This window comes from Solea solea, chromosome 15 (genome assembly GCF_958295425.1).
Source record: "Solea solea chromosome 15, fSolSol10.1, whole genome shotgun sequence".
NCBI lineage: Eukaryota > Metazoa > Chordata > Actinopteri > Pleuronectiformes > Soleidae > Solea > Solea solea.
Window position 1 is genome coordinate 19,885,533 of NC_081148.1, and position 22,739 is coordinate 19,908,271.

The 22,739-nt window shown below is 41.8% G+C and overlaps 1 protein-coding gene across 4 annotated transcripts in view; it reads right to left on the minus strand.

The window, feature by feature from the left end:
* Positions 1-4,314: 4,314 nt before the first annotated feature.
* LOC131473938 (apoptosis-stimulating of p53 protein 2-like) overlaps positions 4,315-22,739 on the minus strand; it is a 28,169-nt gene continuing 9,744 nt past the window's right edge. Inside the window, exons 3-21 of one of the 4 annotated variants that reach the window (XM_058651560.1) lie at positions 20,864-21,011; positions 19,652-19,765; positions 18,207-18,277; positions 17,547-17,648; positions 16,467-16,641; positions 16,151-16,332; positions 15,877-16,041; positions 15,623-15,655; positions 14,077-14,124; positions 12,797-12,980; positions 10,428-10,550; positions 10,142-10,263; positions 9,623-10,028; positions 7,645-8,489; positions 6,788-6,925; positions 6,567-6,700; positions 6,252-6,418; positions 5,924-6,123; positions 4,315-5,420 (exon numbers count right to left, since the gene is read on the minus strand). In XM_058651560.1, the coding sequence (XP_058507543.1) occupies positions 5,379-5,420; positions 5,924-6,123; positions 6,252-6,418; positions 6,567-6,700; positions 6,788-6,925; positions 7,645-8,489; positions 9,623-10,028; positions 10,142-10,263; positions 10,428-10,550; positions 12,797-12,980; positions 14,077-14,124; positions 15,623-15,655; positions 15,877-16,041; positions 16,151-16,332; positions 16,467-16,641; positions 17,547-17,648; positions 18,207-18,277; positions 19,652-19,765; positions 20,864-21,011 (3,399 nt within the window). In that variant the 3' untranslated portion in view covers positions 4,315-5,378. Of the gene's footprint in view, positions 5,421-5,923; positions 6,124-6,251; positions 6,419-6,566; positions 6,701-6,787; positions 6,926-7,644; positions 8,490-9,622; positions 10,029-10,141; positions 10,264-10,427; positions 10,551-12,796; positions 12,981-14,076; positions 14,125-15,622; positions 15,662-15,876; positions 16,042-16,150; positions 16,333-16,466; positions 16,642-17,546; positions 17,649-18,206; positions 18,278-19,651; positions 19,766-20,863; positions 21,012-22,739 lie in introns of all 4 variants that reach the window. The other 3 variants (XM_058651559.1, XM_058651561.1, XM_058651562.1) reach the window with 3 other exon arrangements.

The following is a 22,739-nucleotide window of genomic DNA, read 5'->3' on the forward strand; positions in this document are numbered from 1 at the left end:
TCTGAATTCAGCCCCACCTTTGGCCCATATCAACACTACTTCCTCTGGTGGTACAATAAATATCAAAAAATCAGAAATACTCTTCTAAAGTTTGAGAACCACTGTGCTGGCCCATCATCATTAACCATTTGTTTTCTTTAATATAAGATAAGATCAAATAAGATAAGCTAGTCCTTTATTTGTCCCACAGTGGGGAAATGTTCAATGTTACAACAGCAAAGACAGTAAAGATAAAGATAATAAATAATATACATGCATTACCAAAATATGTACAATATATAAAGATATTAACACTCTAAGACTATAAAAAATAGTTAAAATAGAATGTGGAACGTACTGCCTCATTCCTTGTGTTATATTATATTAATATATAGTTTACACATAAAGTTCATCTTCTTGCACATATTTAATACACTTTATTCACATACCTTATTTCTACAAGGACGAATAAAGGAATATCTTAACTTATCTTGATTTGATTTGTGAGACAAAACCTGACACATTCATAATAGCAACGTTTCTATGCAATTATACCCTTGAACCTGCTAACTGCAGGTTTGTAGAACATTAAAGGTCCAGTGTGTAAAACTAATTTTTTATATTAATTTCGTTTTATACGCAACACACACACACAAACAAGACGAGTGACTTGCAAAGCAGTTGTTTTCGATGTACTGAATCATTAGAATCAGTTAATTAAAAAGATTCAGATCAGTTGAAAATAAAAAGCTTTCAGCAGTGTTGTCACTAAATACAACACTACCACATCAGGTGAGTTTCACGGTGAGGCTGATCTCATATTCGGGTGAATGTGGATGTTGTGTTCACTGAAGCTGGAAACCATGGCTCCATCTCTCTATCCCCTGTTTGTGTCCCCTGAGATACACCAACCTGATGAAAACACACGGCTGGAGAGGCTATATGTGGAATTTGAGTCATTATATCATACAAGGCAATAGAAAAAGCATGGATCAGATTTATATGTGTGTTCATTCACCCTGTGGGTCTATGAACACAATACAAAAAAAAAGGGCTCCTGCTAGAGAGCAGCAGATATCAATTATGGAGGGACAGCAGTGGCAGCAGCAGCAGCCATGTATCATTCCATGTATGGATGATGCCGTTATCACTGACACAGGACTTTTAATTCATTATGAATGCATGCATCAATTATGCAGGCAGTGAGTGGGCAATACTGGTGAATCCCTGATGAAATCCAGCAGTGTGTGTCCTTGACGCTCACAGAGAGAGGGAGAGAGATGATGACGATGATGACAATAGAAAAGCTGATTACAGTCACAACAGCAATCCCAGTCATGACGTCTATGTGTGGACTTACAGGATGTTGCAGTTTTATTATTAGTTGCATCACAGCTTGCACTCTTGTCCCCCACACATATGCAGTGTTTTTAATGTAACAAAGTACAAATACTGTGTTAGAATTCACATATCTGTGCTTTACTTTGTTATTTATACTTCTAGCAACTTTTCCTTTTACTCTACTACATTTCCTAGTAACTATCTTTGCTACCCAAATAAAATCACAGTGCACACAGACACAAGGAGGTAACAGACTCAGTATTTACTGTAAGTTTTCTTCCATTGTGTCTCAGCCAATAACAACAACAACATTAGTGTGGACTCTTGTTTATTCCGCCTGCTGCTCTGCTGCAGAGACTTGCACAGCAAACACAGCGTGCTGCAGGACTTCAAACCAGCACATTGAAATTCCAGTCATGAAGTGTTTTCATGTTACATGTATCGCATTGTAAACACAATATATTATTTAAGAAATCAGACACAACAGGAGATAGTGGATCATGGATAAACATGTTTAAAGCCATGGGTGATAATGTACCTGTTGACCGCTTTGGTCAAACTTAAATTAACGTTATGAGTTTTTGTTTTTTTTACAGACAGTCATGGTCTCCTTTTTTTATTTATTAACTTATTTATTCTGTAACTCCTTCTCTGGTGTCTCCTCATTTGCAAACTGGTGTGAGAGCGTTTCCTAAGATCAGGACCAGCAGTCCTCATGGTGACCAAAACCTGGTCCTTCTGAGGAAATGGTTAAGTTTAGCAGTAAAATGTTCCTTTGTGTCCTTCTCACAGCACACTGAATCAATTCACAAAAAAAGCACACAACAACAACAACAACAACAACACCTCCACCTGCTGAGGAAACCTCAGGTCATCGAGGACATCTTAATCTTGGTCTAAAGGCTCACTTATTGAATCAGTTCTCACCTTCACCCTCATTTTCTCCTGGTACAATCTGCTCACCATCGAACACAAGACAAGACAAGACTCTCACGCATTATAAATCATTCCTACAGGAATATAATGTACCACTAGAAATCCTTCACATCCTCTGCAATAACCATCCCGAACAGTAACAAATGAACATAACACAGCAGCTGCTGCTGTTTCCTCCCAGCCCCTGGTTTTCAATATGTTTCAAATGTTTTTAAATGCGATTCTTGGAGCGCTGTCTAAGAAAGTGTTCTGAGGTCTGGTACATGTGGTGGAAATGCCCCTCAAGTTCTTAAATTGCCCCCCCCTCCCCTAAATCAAACCAAACTGCTTCACTCTAAACTGTTCATTGACTGGGGAGTGTATGAAACGTACATTTTTTTTAAATTGCTAGATTTGTTGTTACTGTGTGATAAAAATTAATAAAAAAAAAGATGTGTTTACTGTGCAGAATATGTGTACTGAATATATGTAAATGATCACCAGTAACTATGTTACTTCCCACTGAGACTCTGGCGCTGTACACATCATAAACTCTTCATTTTCCCCGCTCTGCTCTGTCGGGACCACGCTGTTTGTTCTCATTCGCAGGCCGGGGTGATTAAAAGGAAATTAAGTTTTGACTGTACAACATTGTGTAATTAGAAACGCTGACATTCTTGAGCGTCTTTAATCCCCTCCCTACTTTTCACCAAGGACAGTAAACTCATAAACGGAACAAAAGCACCACTCATGTTTGCATCTTTTTTTCCACAACACACTTTCTGCCACTGTGGGAGTGGTCCAGGTGTTTCTGATCACACTAACGATGGCTCTGCTCCACTCAACAGTCCCGGTCGTTAACTTCATTATGTACACCTGTGTTTTCCAAAAAATAAAAAATAAAGTGTATAAAGGCAAGTAAAAGTGTGGTTACTGCAAAATATACTACCATAGCTTCACTTTCCACAAGAGGGCAGCAAATGTAGATTCTAAAATAAATGACTTCTTTTGGAAGAAAGTAGTGTTTTCATTCATTCATTCATTCATTCATTCATTCATTGTCTACCGCTTTATCCCCCACATGAAGGTCACGGGTAGCTGGAGCCAAACCCGGCTAACATAGGGCAGAAGGCAGGGTCAAAACCTGGACAAACACACAGAGACAAACTCTCACATTTATACACCTAAGGTCAGTGTAGAGTGTCCAATTAAGCTCTGCATGTGTTTGGATTGTGGGAGGAAACAAGAGAAAACCACACACACACACACACACAGGGAGATGATGAACTCCAACCTCCTTGCTGTGAGGCAACAATGCTGGCCACTATCCCGCTGTGCTTTTAATACAGTTGAATTCAATTTAAACTTTATTGTCATTCTTCCACTTACACATCCGGACGACAGGTTTCATATGACCCCAGGTGTTCACCCAGTTCTTTTTACTTGTTGGAATACTGTTAAACCAGTACAACCAATAACATGCTCTTTTGCACTTGCCAAAATGTGATTACAGCTCCTACCAAGGTTTTTTTTCATTTCATTCATTCATGAGGCTTAAATTTGGCAAGCTACACCTCACTGATTCCTATGTACTCATTGGAATACCCCATAAAAGGCCAGTGCAGCCCATAAAATCTTCATTTCCATTTGCCAAAAACATGATTGCAGCTCCAACCTTGTGATTTAAATGTTTTTTTCTGGCTCAAAATCACTCGGTTACATTCATGAGGCTTATGATTAGGCAGATTGTACCTCTTGTGTTCTCCTTTACCCGCTGGTATATCCTTTAAGTGCCACAATCCATAAAAAAAACAAAAAAAAAAACACAGTAAATATTAAGTCCCATGTTTCCTGTGTCTGCCTCCGGTACTGTAATGACTTTATAAATTCAAATCATATTTAATATCTGAAAATCCAAAATAGATTGTTAAAGAAAAAATATTATCGAATACCTAAAATAATGACCTTTATTTTCAGAGGATAACATGTCTTAACAAGATAACAAGATTTTGACTACAATAGAGAACGGAAAAATGGATTAAAAACACCCTTTTGCGGTTAGTAACAAGTCGACATAACCTTAGTACAAAGTATTTTATTGTAAATGCTTGAAACACTACAGTACATTTGTGATTATAATAAAAAAAATAGCTAAAGAAAAAATAAAAATAAATACATCTGCTTTGACAGAGATATGTGATACGTTGTGTTTTGGGAATGTTTGAGAGAATGAAAGTCCTTTTTCTTTTTCTTTTATAATCCAGGTTTTCTGGTGGAAGGTCTTGCCTGTGTGACCTCGCTGCATGGTCATGGAACGGCTACAATGAAAAACAAACAAACATACTGCATGGCATCTCCTTCACGGCCTCTTAAGAGTCGTCTTAAGTCCATCCTCACAACAATATGATCACTACAGTAAAAAATATTTCTAGATGAACAGATAGACAGATGTGACAGAAATTCATGTATACACAGTATGTTACGGCATCTCAAACACGTGCCGATACAGGAGACGAGACGGCGATGAATCAAATGCGTCATCATCTCCACCAATCTGTTTCATTTTCCATTTATTTCACAGCTGAAACTCCACTGCTGCACGTATTTACAGAGGCGTGGTGACGACAAACAACACCCACACAGATTGTCATGGCGACGTTTCTAAAACGTCACCATCATCATCATCATCATCCACTCACACACCTCAAACAATGTAGAGCTCTCACGCATGTTAGAAAATAATGAATAGTTCATTCACAAGTGTAAAAAATATCACTTTATCTCTGGATAAAAATACTGCTTGTTCCATTTACATCCCAAATGTCTTGAGGTCCTGTCCGTTTAGAAACAGTAGACGGGTAGTTCAGACACTTATTACAAAAACAGTGGAAGAAAAGAAAAGAAAAAAAAACGATGCCTTTAGCGGCGTAAGTATAAAGTACACACAGTGTGGCCTAGAAAACGTAAAGCGAGAAAATCCTTCTGTTGTAGGTACAGAAAAGTGCCAGAGATAGAGCTCATAGATGATCCTTCATATTATTTGGTCTGTCCTTATCTCTTCATTTCATCAGTGTCCTTCAGTGTGTGTGTGTGTGTGTATTGGGAGGTGCTGGCAGACTGGAATGTGCAGACATCATTGTGTTTTAAGCCAGACTCCTCTGTCTTGGCTTTATTCTGGGATAGAGCTATAAAGGACAATAAGAAGACATGTCAGGAGATATAAAGTACACACACACACACATATGGTGAAAACATACCATACCAAAACTAAACAGTTCCACTCACTGGAAACATGCCATTATTACTATTTCATAATCAAATAATTTGTCAATTACTTTCTTTAAAAAAAATTACTTTCTCTATTAATCGATTAGTTGTTTGGGTTAGGGTCCATAAAGTGTCTGCACTGGGAAACCTGCACTTTTAATTTCGTTGTCACAGTGACAATAAAGATTGATTCTGATTCTGAAAATGTCAACCCGTTTATTTCCAAACCTCCGAATTATGACTATTATAAAATGTCATGTTCTGTCCACAAACCAAAGATATTATTTTATTACATTATTAATTTGTTTGTTATGTGAAGCAAATAAACCTTAAACTATTCAAACATTCAAAAATCAGTGAACTAAAACACTCAAAATGACTGTTGTAGCCTTAAATATAACGTCACTGATGAATGACTCACCCCGAGGAGGTTGCGGGGAATGTAGCCCTCCGTGTCGCCCATGCGCGCCCACCACCATTCGGTCTCGTCGTCGTCTTCTCTGCGGACGATGGTCATGCACTCCCCCTCGTCGAATGACAGCTCGTCCGGGTTTTCACCAGTGTAATCCCACAGACCGTACACCACGCCTCTGTTCATGATGCCCATCTTCTCTTGAACACCTGAGGTTAGACGGAACAAAAACAAAAAGAGGAATGATTATGACAACCATTTTACGTATTTATTTCCAAGCTATTTATTGAAACATTTACTCTGTGACAAAGTATGACTAAAAACAGATGGCACTGACCGTAGAGGAACTGAGAGCACTGGGTGTAGCCCTCCTCCATCTCTTCACATTTATCAGCTGCTGTCTGCATGTCACTGTAGGTCATGGCGAACACTGCAGCACCAGACTCCACCAGGAACTTGCACACTTGCACATTGTTGCAGGACGCAGCACAGTGAAGAGGTGTCCTGTTTTTTTTTTTTTTTAAAGTAACCAAGAGAGAACAAGAAAAGGTGAAGGTGAAAGTAGACAACATTCAGGCTTCTGCAGTTCATACTGTAGCAATTTGATATAATAATCCATTATCAACTGTGTTAGCAGTGATTCTGAACTTACCAGCCGTCACTGTCCGCAGCATTGACATTGACACCAAACTGAACCAGAAACTTGACGATCTCCGTGTGTCCAGCGCAGACTGCGTTGTGGAGCGCTGTGATGCCTTCGTCGTTGGGCTGACTGGGATCCTCCACCTGTGATTGAGGAGTCACAAGGTAGACTCGTCAAAATCTTCCTGACAAAGTGAGAGAAACAGATGCCAAATAAACCACATTTCTTACTTCGTAGATGATCCTCTGGACCAGGTCATACTCTCCCTCCAGAGAAGAGTCCAGCAGCAGAGCCAGTGGGTTAAACTTCACCCTCATGCTGTGGTCGATGCGTTCAGAGCCAGTCTTGCGCAGGTTGGTCCTCTTTCCCTAAACACACATACAGTCATAATTCTGAATCACTGAAGAAGAGAATGGAAGCGTCTACTGTGCAATGTGTTCAGTATAAACTGAGAGCAGAGGGACTTGTTTTTCCAGCTCTTGGTGCAATGCTAATCCATTTTACCAGCATAAGCTCTAAGACCGCTCTAAGTTCATTTCTCCAAAACCGTGATTATGCAACCTGATTAGGAACAATGATCCTCCATTGGAGTAGATTCAAGTCGGTAAGTAGGTCTTAAGAAGGAAAAATGGGGAATAATACAAAACAAACTTCACCAAAAAAACAAACTTCCACTCTGGGATTGATGGATGCATGTACGATCTATGCATCCACCCATCTTTTTCCTTTTAATGTCAGTGGTTTGCCGTTTGGGTTTAAACCTGCCACAAAATATACTCGAGGAGTTACATTAATTGCCTTCAATTACATATGAGAAAGTAGGGTGGGTATCGGCTTAGTGTAAGCAGAACAAGGCAGTTTTTTCCCCCCAGAAACAATAGCCGTACTTGATGAGGATAAATAATTATATAACATCAGAGCAGGTCACTGCTGTTGGAAAGCAGAATGTGCACTTAATTAACTCATGAGCTGCCTCCTCACAAACCTGAGATAAGTATCATCTAGAAAGGTATAGCGTATACATACAACCCTGAAAAATATTCAACAATAAAACGTCACATCAACTGCGATCCAGGAGTTTTCTTACCGGGGGAAGTGTGACCTGACCCGTGACCTCCGGTGCCTTCATGTAAAACGTGTCCTCCCCAAAACTCTCCTGCTCCGCTCCACTGGGGTATGGAGGTGGTGGGTAGGGAGGGAACTCTTCCAGGAAGCCTTCAGGAGGTGGAGGGGGCAAGTTGGGAATTGTTTCCTCCAAGCCAGCAGGGGGTGGTGGTGGGAATATAGCGTCATCTGGCCTGGGAGCAGGGTGGGACGGGGGAGGAGGGGGTATAATGTCCTCAGTCTCTGGGATGGCTGGAGGCATTTTGGCGTGTTCAGTTGGGACAGGGACAGAGACATTAGCCTCTGGGACGTGAGACGGGGGCTGTCCTCCCTCCAGAGTCTGTCCCATCTCTGATGGCTGGTTCTCTGCGCCACTCTGAACATGTAGCCCCGCAGATCCCTCTGCCGTCCTCTCCGCTTCACCAGCAAAGGTCGGAGTGGTCGGTGTGGTCACAGTGGTCTCCATCGCCGCCAGTGTGGTCTTCTGATAGAGGAGTTTCTGGATATTGGGCCCCGCGGGACCCTCTGGTTCAGTGATGGAGCTGCGTTTCTTCAGGGGCCTCGGGGCGTTGTAGAGTTTCTTTCTCAGGGCTTCCAGGTCGCTCTCACTCTGATGTCTGTAGGGGTTGGATATGAAGGGAAGCAGCTTGGTGGGGCTGAGGGGCCGGGGGGTGCGCTCTGTCTCTGGTTGGGGCCCATCAGACGAGCTGGGACCCATGCTGATGGCTCCTGTGTGGTCAACCTCAGATTCTAGGGCAGGGGAGCGACGGTCCATGTAAGGGTTCTCTGGATGCGGGAACCCTCCACTGATCACTGGTTTACCATACACTATAAACAAAGACAGAAAGAAACTGTGATGACTGCAATTTATTTTTACAACACATGTGAAGAGGAACCACGTGAATAAGTTAAGACTGTAGTGTGTAACTGTTTAATATTAACAAAGGGTCCATTACATTCAAACAACTGTCAAATGAGCTCTGTGTTTGAATCTGTGTTTCTCAGTATAGCGGTGTTTAGACCTTGTGGCACTCTGTGACATTCCTGCACACAGGAAGTGACTTGTTTTATGCCAAGAAAGAGGGAGACAACAGCAACATTGAAGGAAAGTTGGAGTAAAAACACAAAGAAACAAAAGTACAACAATATAATAAGTATAAATGCACAATCACAGAGTTAGACACGGGGTAAAGCCACAATTCAGCTACTTTTAACTTCATAAATAACGTTTGTGGCAAAATCTCTAAACCAATCAGACTCTCAGTGAACTTCTGTGCAACATATTATGATAACTGAGCTTACATCACTGACAGATACACTTGAAACTCACCAGCTACTGACCCCGCTGCAATCATAAAGTATCTTTGCATATATTTCTATTTTATAAACTTAAGGTCAGCTTAAATATGAGGTTACTCTCGTGCTTTCATTGCCTACAGAACACTGGATTCCTATCAGGAGCAGCAGGTACGGCTGCCTGTGAAATGAAGATGTAACAGATGGCCTGGTCTTTCTCACGGCTGCTCCTCCGGGTCAGTGGTGTGTGAATATTTCTTATGATCAGTATGCTGAAGAAAACAGCAGCAGGGTAGATTTATGTTACAGTGAATGAATCCTGAGTGAAATATGCACTACACTGTGTGACTTGTGAGGAGCGTAACACAAAAAGTAGAAGACTGATGTTGATCAAATTTTCTGGGGGCTGAATACTGTTGCCCAGGGGGAAAAAAATAATCATTTAATTTGATCCAGGACTTTTGGAAGAGTGTGTTGACACTGGGGGAAACTGAGGGGCTTTAGTGAAGGTTTGCACTCAATGTCCGGTCAAATTACTCAAGTATTAAGGCAAAGGACAAACAGCTTCTACTGCAGTATTTGAGGAGTATAACCCTGTTTATCCCAATGACCTCAAATAACACAGATGAGACACTAAAGGAGATGTTACAAGAGGACCGACTTACCACTGACAAATCCGTTGGAGCGGTTCTGGGTCCTGTTGACGGCACCTTGCAAAGCAGCGGGGAAGGGCTTTCCTGAGCCAGATTGCTGTGTGTACATGGAGTATATGGAGCTGGCCGCTAAGGTTTGGGGCTTACTCAGGCTGGCATCTTTGGAGGAAGGCAGCTCTGGAGTGAATGGCCTCACTGTGGCTGCAGGTGGAGGGTCCTGCTTGGCTGGTAGGGGGAGTGTCTGGCTCTGTATGGGTGTCATAGCGCGGTTCTGGACAGTCTGGGGCTGCGGGCTGTGGGGCTTGGCTTTAGGGAAAGTGCCTGTGTTGAGGCCTGGTTTGCCATAAGGCACAACACCAGGGCCTTTGGGTTTGGTGGGGACTGGAGGAGGAACCTTGCCTGGAGCCTTAGGAGCAGACTGGAAAGATGAGAAGAAGGCAAGGAAATGAATGGCAGTGTGTGCTCATGTGGTCCATTAACAAAACTGATTAGTCATTATGCAAGTGTGTGTGTGTTTTTGCTGACTCTCACCTGAGCGTCCCGGACCAGGTCATCGCTGCTCTGGTTTTTGCGGAGAGAGGTAGTGGGAATCTCTGTTGGCTCGAACATGGAAAATGGACGTACCTTCCTGTCCTTCCTCAGTTCTGTCTCATCTATTCACAGACCACACATTGACACAGTCGTCAGTTGAAAGCTTTTTCCTTCCACTATTGACAACCTTTTTTTTTTAACACCTTAAGGACGGGACTGCTTTGCCATTACTATAGAGATACTCCAAGTGTCATATGATGTTTGCGCGTGTGTATGTGTCTCTTACCTTGTTCTAGGTTAGAGCTGGAGTGAGAGTTCATTCGTGGCAGTGTGGAAGAAGATCCATGACCATTGGCATTGGTGTCTGGACCTGAAGAGCCCCAGTCTGCCAGTCTGGATGGCTGAATACCTAGGAAATGCATACAAGGACAACAGAGTTTAGAAGTAAATTTCAGACCTAAGTTGGAATAAAACCCACTATGCATCAACACACAGTAGAAATTGGTTTCCTTATCAATCCAGAAAAACACAACGAGTTGTGCTCTGCAGAGTCACACAAAGCAAAGAAAGCCTGGATATAAAAAAAGAAAGAAAGAAGAGAAACTGTCCGATTTTTGCTTCCTTCTTAACTCGTCATTGATTTGTCCCAAAAGCATGATGTTCTTTTAAACAAGCAACATTACTGACTTCTTGCAGTCTGTGCCCTGCAGAGAGGTGTTGTACATGTACAACATAAACACACATTCGCTAACAAGACCTGACTTAGTCGGTCAGAATCCAGCCAGAATGTCAGTACAACTAAAGGTTTGTTCCAGCTGACCCATTTTGGGCAGCAGATGTGAGGTGAAATCTAATACATGCTTTGACAAACAGCGAAAAAAGAAAACAGTCAAAAGTCCCATAGATTCAATCCAAATGTTATCGGACTAAAACTTTCAAAGCTTTACTGAAAACACAAACAAATACAAATCCAAAGCTGCTGAGAAGCAGTCATACATGCACACACACACAAACAAAAGTGTGTACCTTTTCTCTTAGCTCGCAGCTCTTTCAGAGGCTTGAGCAAGAACATGGCTTCTGAGGAAGATGCAGTTAAAAGACAAGAAAAAAAAAAAAACAGAGCAGCCTTAGAGCTACAGACCTCCCTTTGCTCTGGACTTGCCGTTGGCTGGGTCCAATCGGGGGCCCCTCTGAGGGGCCACGCGCACACACAACACGCACAACACTCAGGAGCCCGATTTGTACTACTCACAATATTCCCGCGGAAGAGGAACTAGGAATGGGTTTACACCGAGAGCAGATGCCTCTGCATCCCCGCCCATCCCTATCTCTCCATAATGCACATCAACTTGGCATGCAGAAATAATCGCATGCAACATCATGACAGACGGGGGAAAAACCTGTTACTTTTACTTCCTGTGGGAAGGATTGCTTTAAATAGGAAAACATGGCCTCATCAGGAGAGGAAACAAGAGTGAGGAAACCTATCTTTTTTTTCCTGTGTAGTGACTAATTCAGTGTTTGATCATTCATTTAAATATCACTAATGGCCCAGAATCCACTATGAAAAAAACTTACAACAGGACATTATTAAATGGCATATGTTGCTCTGGTCCGTCATTGTTTGTCCTGACTTAATTTCCCTTCATTACACTGCAAACAGCAGCAGTGATAAAGAACTAATAATTACTAATATTAATAATTGTTCAGTGTTTGTAAGTACAGCGACCTAAACCCATGCTCCAGTGCATCAATAACAACTGACACACACACACACACAAACGATTTCAATAAACTCAAAATGTGGTTCACTCACAGCAAAACAGTTCAGAAAATGTAAAGAGACTAAGAGACTGAGATGTTCAAGCTCAGCAAAACGTGTTGAGGACACAGCGTCTGTAGCTTGCTACCTTCTGAGCTCAGAGTGACATCACAACCAGCAGGTGTCCCAGACTCCTCTGCTCCTGCTGGAGTCAGGACAGCCTTGTAACATTTCAGTACAGCAACAAACAAAAAAAGCTCAAAGGTGACAAACAACAATTATGACGAACAGCAACTGGGGATTCTTGGAGAGTTGAGAAGTCTTTACTGTTGATTACCAGGTGACATATGTATGTGAAGTTTCTCTTAAAGCATTTTTGATTAGTTGAGAGAGTGCGGTGGTGAGGGTCACCTGCTAGGAGCTTCAGCCGAATCAGCACTTACAAAAACAATGGGATGATAAAAACTCTGAGGAGCACTACTTCCTCAGGGCAGACTGGACAAAACAGAGACTCATTATCATAAAAGATGAGACGGCCCAGGCAGGAAAGGGCCAACTTCAGAGCGACTAAGAGAAGTGATGAAATAGAAGGAAAGCATAGCTGACAGTCGTGTTGGCTTCATTACTGGGGCAATGAATGGATGAATAACATGATTCTATGCAGCACAAGAAATGCAAGTTTCAAAAAAATGTTTTCACTCCGTTGCCGACTGAGCAGTTACCACCTCTAAATGCTGATTAATATATTTTGTAAAATGACAGTGGGGGCAGAGTAAAGGTCTGCTTCGACATCAGGCCCCAGCAGAGATCTGAGTTATGGTCTGGGAGGAAGAGAGTTTGAGTAAAGAGGCGAGTTGAGAGCTTCAGACAGGGATTTGTGTCTGGTTAATCACCTGCGCTGGCCTTGCTGTGTGGGTCGTGGGTCGGTAGGGTGGCAGTGCCGTCAGGGTAGGCTGGTTTTACGAGCAGCTCATGTCTTACTGGGCCTCGGGGCATGGTAGACGACAGTATGTATGGGCCGACCGCTGCCACACGAGATGGTCCTGTCTGCTGTCCAGCTTGGCCATCAGAGGGTTGCTGTACAGTGGAAACAACAAACAAGAGGCTGTTAGAGCAGCTAAGGTCAGTGAGGAGGAGCTGGTGTGATAAAATGGCAACCAAAACATGGCATAATAATATGGTATGATTAAAAAAAAGAAAGAAAAAAAAAACAGCCAAGATTCAAATCTGCTGGTGGAGCTTGATGACAAGTCAGGTGATCAAAATAATTAGGATTCATTCTTCAACCGAGAGACAATACATCCAACAGTGAATGAGATATTTTACTCTGGAAAACAGAATGTGGCAGTGACAGATCATCATAACCAGCTCTGCACTTTACAAAACTGGTGTTTAAGTAGGAAAACAAATGGATTACAGTTACTGAGCAAAAATCCTGCAAATTAATAAGAAACGTGATGATTTCTAGATGTTGGAACACAATAACTTCATAAGAATAACATGCAAGCGGTTGACCAGTATGGGTTTCTCGATGGCTGATGCCAGTTTTTAGAAATCATGACAGCCAATAGCCAATAATTGATGCCTTTTTTTGGGCCCATATATTTAGGCAGTTCTCTTTTTTTTCCTCCACATGATAAATATAACTGTTGTAATGATAACAAAAAATACAAAAATAATGCTGAACATCAGTAATCAGTTGCTGAACAATTCTAATGTTTTTTTTTGTGCAAATACATACAGTATTTAATAAAATAATAACATTATATGTACAGTATAAACTAAATATTAAATACAGGTTATCAAAAATGTATAAACTTTCTGAGAACAAAAATGCATCGTTAGTTAAATAACTGGCCAATGCTGATTATAAAAAAATGTATGGATCTATAGCTATCACATGCGATAAAGCTTTGCAAACACAGCTAACACACTCATCGGTCTAAGCATTTTAAAACTAAGTCTAAAGGACAAACATTTCTCTCACGACTGTTGACATCATGACAACATTGTTTGTCCTTTCAAAACAAAATAATCATGGCTGATTTTGCGTGTCAACTCTAAAGCTAAAAAAACCTCCCCAGAACTGATGGGATTATACTCAAATGAAGTCATACGCATACGATCAGATCAGAGAGAAATAGTGTTCAGCTCTGACACTTGTTTTTATTACCTGAGGATGAGTTTCTTTTGAAGCCCTCTCTTTAACAGGATAGCCATTCTTGAGAAAACAAAAGCACAAACATGCAACAGCAGTTCAAAAAACCAAATAACATCCCCCTTTTTCTTTAATCAATCTAATATGAGCCTTTTCAAAGTTTTTCCCTGAAATATGTGACCAAGGCGCTACGAGATGACTAATCTGGCAGCTCTCGTGTCCCTCTCTTCAGTCAGTATGGTTCTAAGTGTCTGTTGTGTGATGTCAGCCGGGCACTTGCTGTTTGGTAGGAGGAGAGAGCAGCCTGGATGGAGTGTGTCTTTGTGCCGGTGTGAAAAAGGCTCGCTCATTATGATTCCAGGCAGGCTGTGGGTAAATCACCTCCTGGCTAACTCCTATTCAGGCCTCCATCTCCAAAACACACGCATGCACACACACACATGCACGCTCGCCTTCTCTGTTCTCGTCCTACTTAATCACGCATGTCAACATCAAATAAATAAATAAATAATAATGGAATAGATAAGGGCGTGATTTGCTTACTTATCTTTACAACTTCTAGAAAATGTGTAAAATTAGAATTATGAGTTTTCTATTCTAAATCTAGTGCTGGTAACTTAACATCTTGTTACAATTCACATTGTATGCATGTCATGCTGCTAAGAATGTTTGACAAGAAAAAAAACCATTTGTTTTGTACTTTGTGGTACAAAGATACCAAAAGTATTACATGTTAAAAAACAATGATTGCAGTTAATTGGGTAAAAGTTAAATTGGGTTGAAAGAAAGAAAGTTAGAGTCAAAATCAATAAGCTGAACAAACAGAAAACAGGAAAACTGTATAAACAAGCAGACTAAAATAAAATAAAATCTAATAATTCATCATCCTATCGGGGTAATTCCTTATTTGTTCTTTTTTTGGTCACCCTCACACCCTTGCGTTCACCCTCAAGTGAACGTCTTAATTTGTCTTCCTCGCAGTCAGTCCCATAGACAGGTCTGCTAACGCTCATTTGCCGTCCCATGGCAACCGGTGTTCAAAACAACCCCTGGAAAATGGAGACAGTAGGAGGAAGACACCAGGCAGAGAGCTCAGAGGCCACTCTCAGCATCCCTAAGGGTTTGAACACAGACTTAATTGTTCAAGCTGGTGATTTCTAGTATGTGTTGAAAACATTCTTTTTAGTATGGTGGTTGTTTTTCTTTGGTAAACTGATTTCTTTCCCTTTTCCTGTTTCAGTCACGAGTGCAGCCAGAGCTGATAGCATCTCCCTTGACATTCCTGCTCGTCAGTCTGCACTCATTACTACTCACTCATCCTCAGGAGTTGTTTGTATTAAATGAGACTGAATGTACAGCAGAGTGAAGGAGAGGGAGTGTAAAAAAAAAAAAAAAGAAAATCATACACGAGTTTGTGACATGATCAGAGTAATGATAAATCCCCAGAGCCAGAGGGATCAGAGGGATCAAAGAATGAAAAAAAGATAGACAGGTGTCTTCTCCTCCAAATGAGGTCACAATTATTTCCCACACAGAGGAAAACAAATATAAGGTGCCTTACGTTGACATGGATGCGCTCTGAAAGCCGGGGCATCTGTGGCTTTTAGAGGTAAAGAAAAATACAAACAGCTTTCATCTAAGGCCACTAGGTGGAGCTCTGATCCATCACTTAATGATATCATAATAGACATGAATTTCACAGCAGTCCTGACAAATATGTGATGCAACGTCATGACCTTTCACAAACTATGAATCATGACACACGGGGCTATTCTGTATCACTTTATGTGAATGTTGTGGTTTCATCATACTCACAGGCAAGTTTTCTTTTTGCTGGAGCGCTGCCTTCTTCTTTGACAGGCGATCCCGGAGCTCGCTGATCCGTTTGTCCATGGCGGCCACCTCCAGGTTTCGCTTGTTCAGATTCTCTCTCTGATGCTGCAGCTTGGAGTTCTGATCCTGGTTGAGCTTGTTCCTCAACTGATCAACAAGAAGGAAAAAGAGACAGAGATCACATAACTAGCACAAACTATCTTTTTGAAGTACTACTTGTGTTGAATTCCATTAATAAAACTGCATTTCTGCGCACTTGTAGCTCCTTGTAGAGGCGGTCAAGTTCGGCCACAGAGCTCTGGTTGTCATGGAAGTTTTCCATCTTTCCACTTTTGAGTATCTCTAGCTGTCGACTGAGCTCCTCGACCTTGGACGCAGCCATTACTAGTTCTCTCTGCTTCTGCTGGAACAGATTGTTCATCTGCTCTATCTCCTCCACTGGAAAGGACGGAGGCATGGAGAGAAGAGGCGACGGGCAGTGAGAAGTGTGTATGAATTATAGTCAAATTAGCTAAATTACTTCAGTCATTCAGGTGCCATATTCTGAGCAGGCACTCTTGACTTGAGCTCACCCAGTTTGCCATTGCTGAGGCGTTTCTGCTCCACCTGGCCCTTGATAGCCCGGACCTTCTTGAGCCGAGCTTCCTGGTTCTCGATGTTCTCTCGGAGGCGCTGCAACTTCTCCTGCTCAGACGCCTGCTGCTGCTGACGCTGTTCCTGCTGCTTCAAGTAGCGCAGTCGCTGCTCCTGCAGACAAAAGAAGAGCAAGCATGGGTCAAAGGTCAGAGACATGGTTAAAATCACACTGCTCTGTACACTTTCCTCAGCAGCTACTTCCGAGTGTCCAGGATTCAAGGGTGGTGTTGCTGCTTTAAAACAAATCTCTCCGTTTTATTAAACAAAAAATAATTATATGTGAATACCTAGTTAAATAATAAAACATTGTATCTAGCCAAAGAGAATATATATCAGTTTTGGACGACTGCATCATACAGTATACAGTAAAGATGTTGGAGTCTAACAGTCTCCTTGTAGTCAAGTCATGCGTGCTGATGGAAATGTCTGTTGTTTGTTTGACTCGTGGAGAGTAACATGACTGCTTGAGGTTACATTCCCTGGCATGCCGTCTTACCCTCAGGCATACAAAGTACTTGGATCTAAATACACATGTGGCTCAGTGACACAGGTTGCTACCCAAAGGGCAAATTTAGGGCGTGAACCAAAAGGAAGTTACACAAGTAACTTAAGATATTTAAATAAAGTACGAGAACCTGTTTCAGCAAAGAGAAATAATTTAGTGCCGGAAGAATGTGTAGGAGGGAAAAAATGGTCTGTCAAATATCTTTCTTTGTGTCACCAATATGTTGTGAACAAAGTCATCCACCAGTCGACTCACCTCCACCTGTCTATTCCAAACTTACAGTGTCGGTTTTATTTTTATTTAGTGTGCTAGAGCTGTTGTTGTACCTTTGTTTTGTGTTCCATCAAACCCCCCCCCCCCCCCTTCAATTAGTTCTCTTTAATCTTCAGTCCACTCTCCAGCTCTGGCTCTTACTTTCATCTCCACCACTTAAACCCTTCACCCCTTATATCCAACCCTCTCGTCCCCAGTCCCCGTCTCTGCTTTTATCTTGCACTTCATCTTTATGCACCTTGGAAGCGAGGAGTTGTTGTTGAGCCTCAATCTGCTGCTGCTGTCTGGCTGCCATCTCTTGAAGCTCCGCCAGTGTCATGTCCATCCGAGGTGTCGCCACCTGCACAGGGGTGAACAGAAGGACAAAAAGGCATATATAAATTCTTAGTCATTGTAGTTTATTCCAAATGCTGAGGTAATCACGTGAAAAGCACCTATGGACACAAATTCCTGGTACAGGAATATAAATCTAATAAAAAGACGACAAGGGGAGTCAGAAAATCAGAACTAGCTCTGGGCTATCAAAAGTTGTGATGTCAGTCAATAAAAAGGTGCTTGACAAGCTGACTTCATAGTAATGCTGTTCTGAACATGTTCTCATTAATTTCAGATTAGCATTCACACAGTACAAGCTGTTTCTTAACTGAATTAATTTGCACTCCTTGGCAAGTCATCATATTGACTTTTTGTCAAGGTACAAAAAGTGACATATCAGATAAACATAAAAAAACATCTTAAAGCTAAAGTGAGCTGTGGAAGTGTAATTTCACATGCTGTAAAGAGGCACATTTTCCTATCAATGTTTTGGAAATTAGAGGACAAATGTTCCCTGAAATTACACTGCCCTAGTTTTATTAACAAAATAAAATACTTGAAAAATCAAAATATAGGTACTTACGCCATTCTCCATCCTCCTGTCTTGGGGACCCTTCATTCCATTCCTTTTTGGCTCCGAGCCTCTTGATCCAACTGAACAACCAACACAACAGGAGATTCCAATCAACGTCACAATCTATTGCATAGCTTCCACAACGGCCACTGTCTCCGCGCAGGAAAAAGCAAACTGAGCAAACTAGTGGCCTTTCAGCTGGGAAAAATGACTGGTACTTCTTGCTTCTACTTTTTTGTGTTGCCTATAAAAGCAGAAGCATGTAAGTGTATGGCTTTCACTGGGCAGCAGAGGAGGGAGTAGATCTCAGCTCCTCTGGGAAACGACTGGGATCAGTGCTCATTGTGACTTGCAGTAATCTCTGGATTTAAACTAATACATATCCGTCTGTGTGTGTATGAATGCACTTATAACCATACTGTGGCGTTTGTCGTCTGACGGGGTCAGATCCCATCTTTAAAGGCTTGGCCCATAACCAAAGCCCTTTAGCTTGCATAATAGTTTTACGCGACCCTTGACATACAGTCGACATGTTACAACATTACAAGACAATGCTACGATTCAATGACAGACAGTAGGAGACTTCAATTCGGGACAATGCCGTTTCCACAAATAAAAAAAAAAAAAATGTATTAACCCAAAAATATGATTCAGACGTGTATTGCAGAGACAGAGCAACAGTATGGGAAAACAAGAGCAGGCTAAGATAACAGGAAAGGAAAACAGCCATCTAATCCCTGAGCCAGACTCAAGCTGTGAGGGGTAAAATGGCTTAGTTATGCAACTAGGGGCTGAGAGGATAGTGAAAGTCTAAAATACTAGAGTTTTCTGTGTTAGAAAAACTGAAAAATAACAGGCTTATGACCATGTGAGTAAGACGCCCCGTGTCTAACTTGGTCTGCAAGCTAAATAAAGCTTACTCAAGCTTACTCAAGGTTTTCAGGCCTGCAAATGTAAAACCCGTTCCTGGCTAATAGTGTTAAGAGTAACATTTGCAGAGGCAAGATGTGATCTAATTCATTCGACTTGTGTTGAAGTAAATGTCTTTTACTCTGGTCAGAGTTGTGAGTGTGTACAGTATGTTGTGTGGGTTGCAATTGTCTCAGGAAGTTTAACAAGTTAGTGTCAAATACTTTTGTTTTTCTGCAGACAGCCGTTGTCCGAACAACGACTCTCTGGCCAGTGTTATACTTCTAAATTCTCTCAATACTACTCTGCACTCAATAAAACACCAGGACTCTTCAAAATGAATCCACAATTGGTTTGTTAAATCAAATTAATAATAAGAGATTCAGGGACTTGAAATTGGCCCAGGATGTGTTGTTTGTGACAACTGAAACAGATATAGACATTGCAACTGCAGTGACAAACAGTTTTGACTGTAGATTTTGCTGTGAAATGCAGGCAGCTTGTTTTATGTGTGGCTGGGATTTTCTATGGAAATGTACCCTTACCTGACTCCCTGCTAGGGGCTCGGTTGTGACGCAGAAAGAAGCGAACCTCGGCCCTGTGCTGACCCCATCTTTGGAGCACATCAAGCATCCGCTCCCCATCGCCCACAGCACGTTCTGCACATGGGAGAACACAGAAATTCAAACAAACATCACCATTTAGGTGCGAGGAGAACAAACACCAGTAAAACCTGTATTCGGTTTGACATGGTTAAAAACCTGATGATAATACAAATGTGGGGCAAACCTCAAGAAGCACGGTCTTGGACAACCTCAAGTAAAATGGCTCATTGTGTATTCCTCAGTCATTTTCTTAAACCCATAGCATTACACTAACAGCCTGACACATTACTGTCAAGTACAGGTAAATGAAATTATAAATATTATAAAAAAACAGTTGATGAGCGTTATAACAAAATTTGACGACAAATATCAGTGCATCGTTGTCAGGGAGTCAGCAGGGGCCTGCAGCCGTTCACAGTCTTTTTTCAGACTACTTTTGGAGGTACTCAAACACCATAATTGCCACTTTATTCACTCTTATTGCAGCATCGCCATGGAAACGGCTAGAAAGCCCCGACTCCTTGAGATACAATTCTGAATACTCGCCGACTCTTAAAGACGGGGGAATGAAGGAAATAAGGCAGGCATGAAATCTTATCCTCCCATCACCACCTGAGAGTCTGGGTACTTGTGTTTGTGGCAGGGATTATGGCTCCTACTTCATTTGCATTGTAGATCCAAAGAGATAAACCCTTGAGAAAAAAAATAAATCACCAAGCAGCTGACCACACAGCTGACCTCCACATATAGTAAACCACAGAAAAGCAATTTGCCTCCAGTTAAAGAAAGAAGATGACAAACAAGTGTCTGCACACACGACTCCAGTCTCTTGGGATACAACCATGTTACACAAACAACAGACATGCATGTGACTGAAGGCTCCTGGAAATGGCTACACTTTAATCCGTGGTTGTGTTTGTATGTGTGTGTGTGTGTGTGTGTGTGTATTTTAACCTTTTAGAAACAACGTTTACAAATTGCTTTGACAGACTTCATATTTAAGGAAATATGAAGCCAAACACGATAACAGACAAGCGTCTTTGAGCAATTTGTCAACAGCACCACACACATAAAACACATTGTAATTTTTAATGTTATGTTCTGCATGTTGTGTTGATGCTTGACACGTGATAAACCTGCACCGTCACTCACCAGATCCACGCCACATCTCAGACAGGTGGCAGTCCATCTCTCCTGGCTCCTTGCACAAGTCCACCACATCCCGGCACAGCGTATCCGGGGTAACGGGAACCTCAGTAAAATGCTGGTCATTGTTACTAAGGTATACTGTAAGGAACATCTGGAGACAACAGGAGAGGGAGAGAGGGAGAGGAAGGGGCAGTAAGATTAGATAGAGAAGATAAATAGCAACAAAAGATCTAGAACCATGGTGACCTCAGTACAAGCAGCGGGAACACATAATTCTCTATAATTGGTTTCCACCTTCCACTATTTCTGCGCTTCAGTGTGTGTTTGTGTGAGAGTAATGTGTGTGTTTCACTGATAGCAGGATCCATTTCCCAGTCCTCATTCCTCTGTGTCAACAGAGAAATCAGAGGCCAGCTCCCAGAATTCCATTTTCCTCTGTGCCATCCAACTGCTAACTAGTGCTGTCACCACGGTGAGAGATCCCTCACAAACACACAAAACAACACACACACACACACAAACTAGCTTTATACCTCTGCCAGGCACTCTGAAGTAACAGACCACTAAGGACTTGAGAGAAGCTGGATTTGTATCTCAGTGTGCAACTGACAGATGGTAGTGACTGGTTCAGCACTGCTTGGGGGGAAAAAAAAGAAAGAAAAAAGGTCGATCTCAGGGAAGCTGTCACTGACAGAAGGGGAATGTGAAAGGTTTCAGCTGCCGCAGAAAACAGAAAAAAAATAAAAACACCGAAACCGAGCGGAGAACTGAGATGTGAAACAGCATCTTCCCAAATGCTTAGTGGCGACATTCCAGTCATACTGCACACTGAAACAAAGGCAGCCACTGTGTTGCTTTCAAGGTTTAAAAAAAAAAAAATATATATATATATTTTAATCTTTCAGCTTATCTTTGACATTGGAAAAACAGTTTCATAAAAGAAATGTAACTGTGTCAAACTAAGGTGTCAATTAATGCACATCTGGGAGTGAAATGTCATATTCTGAAACATTCTACACCTCTACAAACACTGACGTGAAGGTGAAAAACAATATTGTCTATTGTTAAGGCTATGATAACAAAGAGGTGGGGTAAAAAACAACACTAAGTAAGTGAATTGTCTTGTTTCAGCCCTGGGGTAATGGCTTACAGTTTTCACAGCCACTTCAATTGTGCCACAATAGAAAATCAAGATCCTAGACAGACAACCAAGACATACCCTGACCTGGAAAATTGACAATTGCTTGAATAGTGTTGTTGTTTGTAGTCTAAACCTCCAGGTTCTACTGTCAGGTTTGTTTTTTTCTTGTCCTTGTTGCTGTGAACTCCCGTGTCTACAGGGGCCACGGTGGGAACATCAGGTCAGCGGGGGTCAAAAGCACAAAGGGCTTTTGGGGGGGCGGGGGGTGAGCATGCAGAGCAGCTGCAGTCATGGTGCAGAAACAAATGTATTTAGGCTGCTTTTGAAGTATGGGGTGCACCAAGCAAAAGTCCAACAGCCTTAAGATAAGTAGCTTTATCCTCCCCTTTTCTTCATCCAATGAGTCTTATTGAGTGAGTGGGCAAGTGACACATTTCCTCCAAAATTTCCTTGGCGACGAACACAATGAGAGGGTTGTTTTTTTTTCTTGTTGGTGATGAGGTGAAGGTGGAAGTGAGGGGTAGTTGTCTGACTCAGAGGACCTGACTCAACTGGTTCGTTCCATAGGGATGCAAATCCAAAGATCCCCATCAATAGTGCGAATCAGCACTGAGTCATCCTTGTCAGTAATCTACAGTGCAGAAAGCTGTAAACAGACATTGCCCCCCGTGTTCCTCACAGGCCATAGAAGACATGATTGCTGCGTGAAGGAAGACCACCCCAGAGCACAAAGATAAA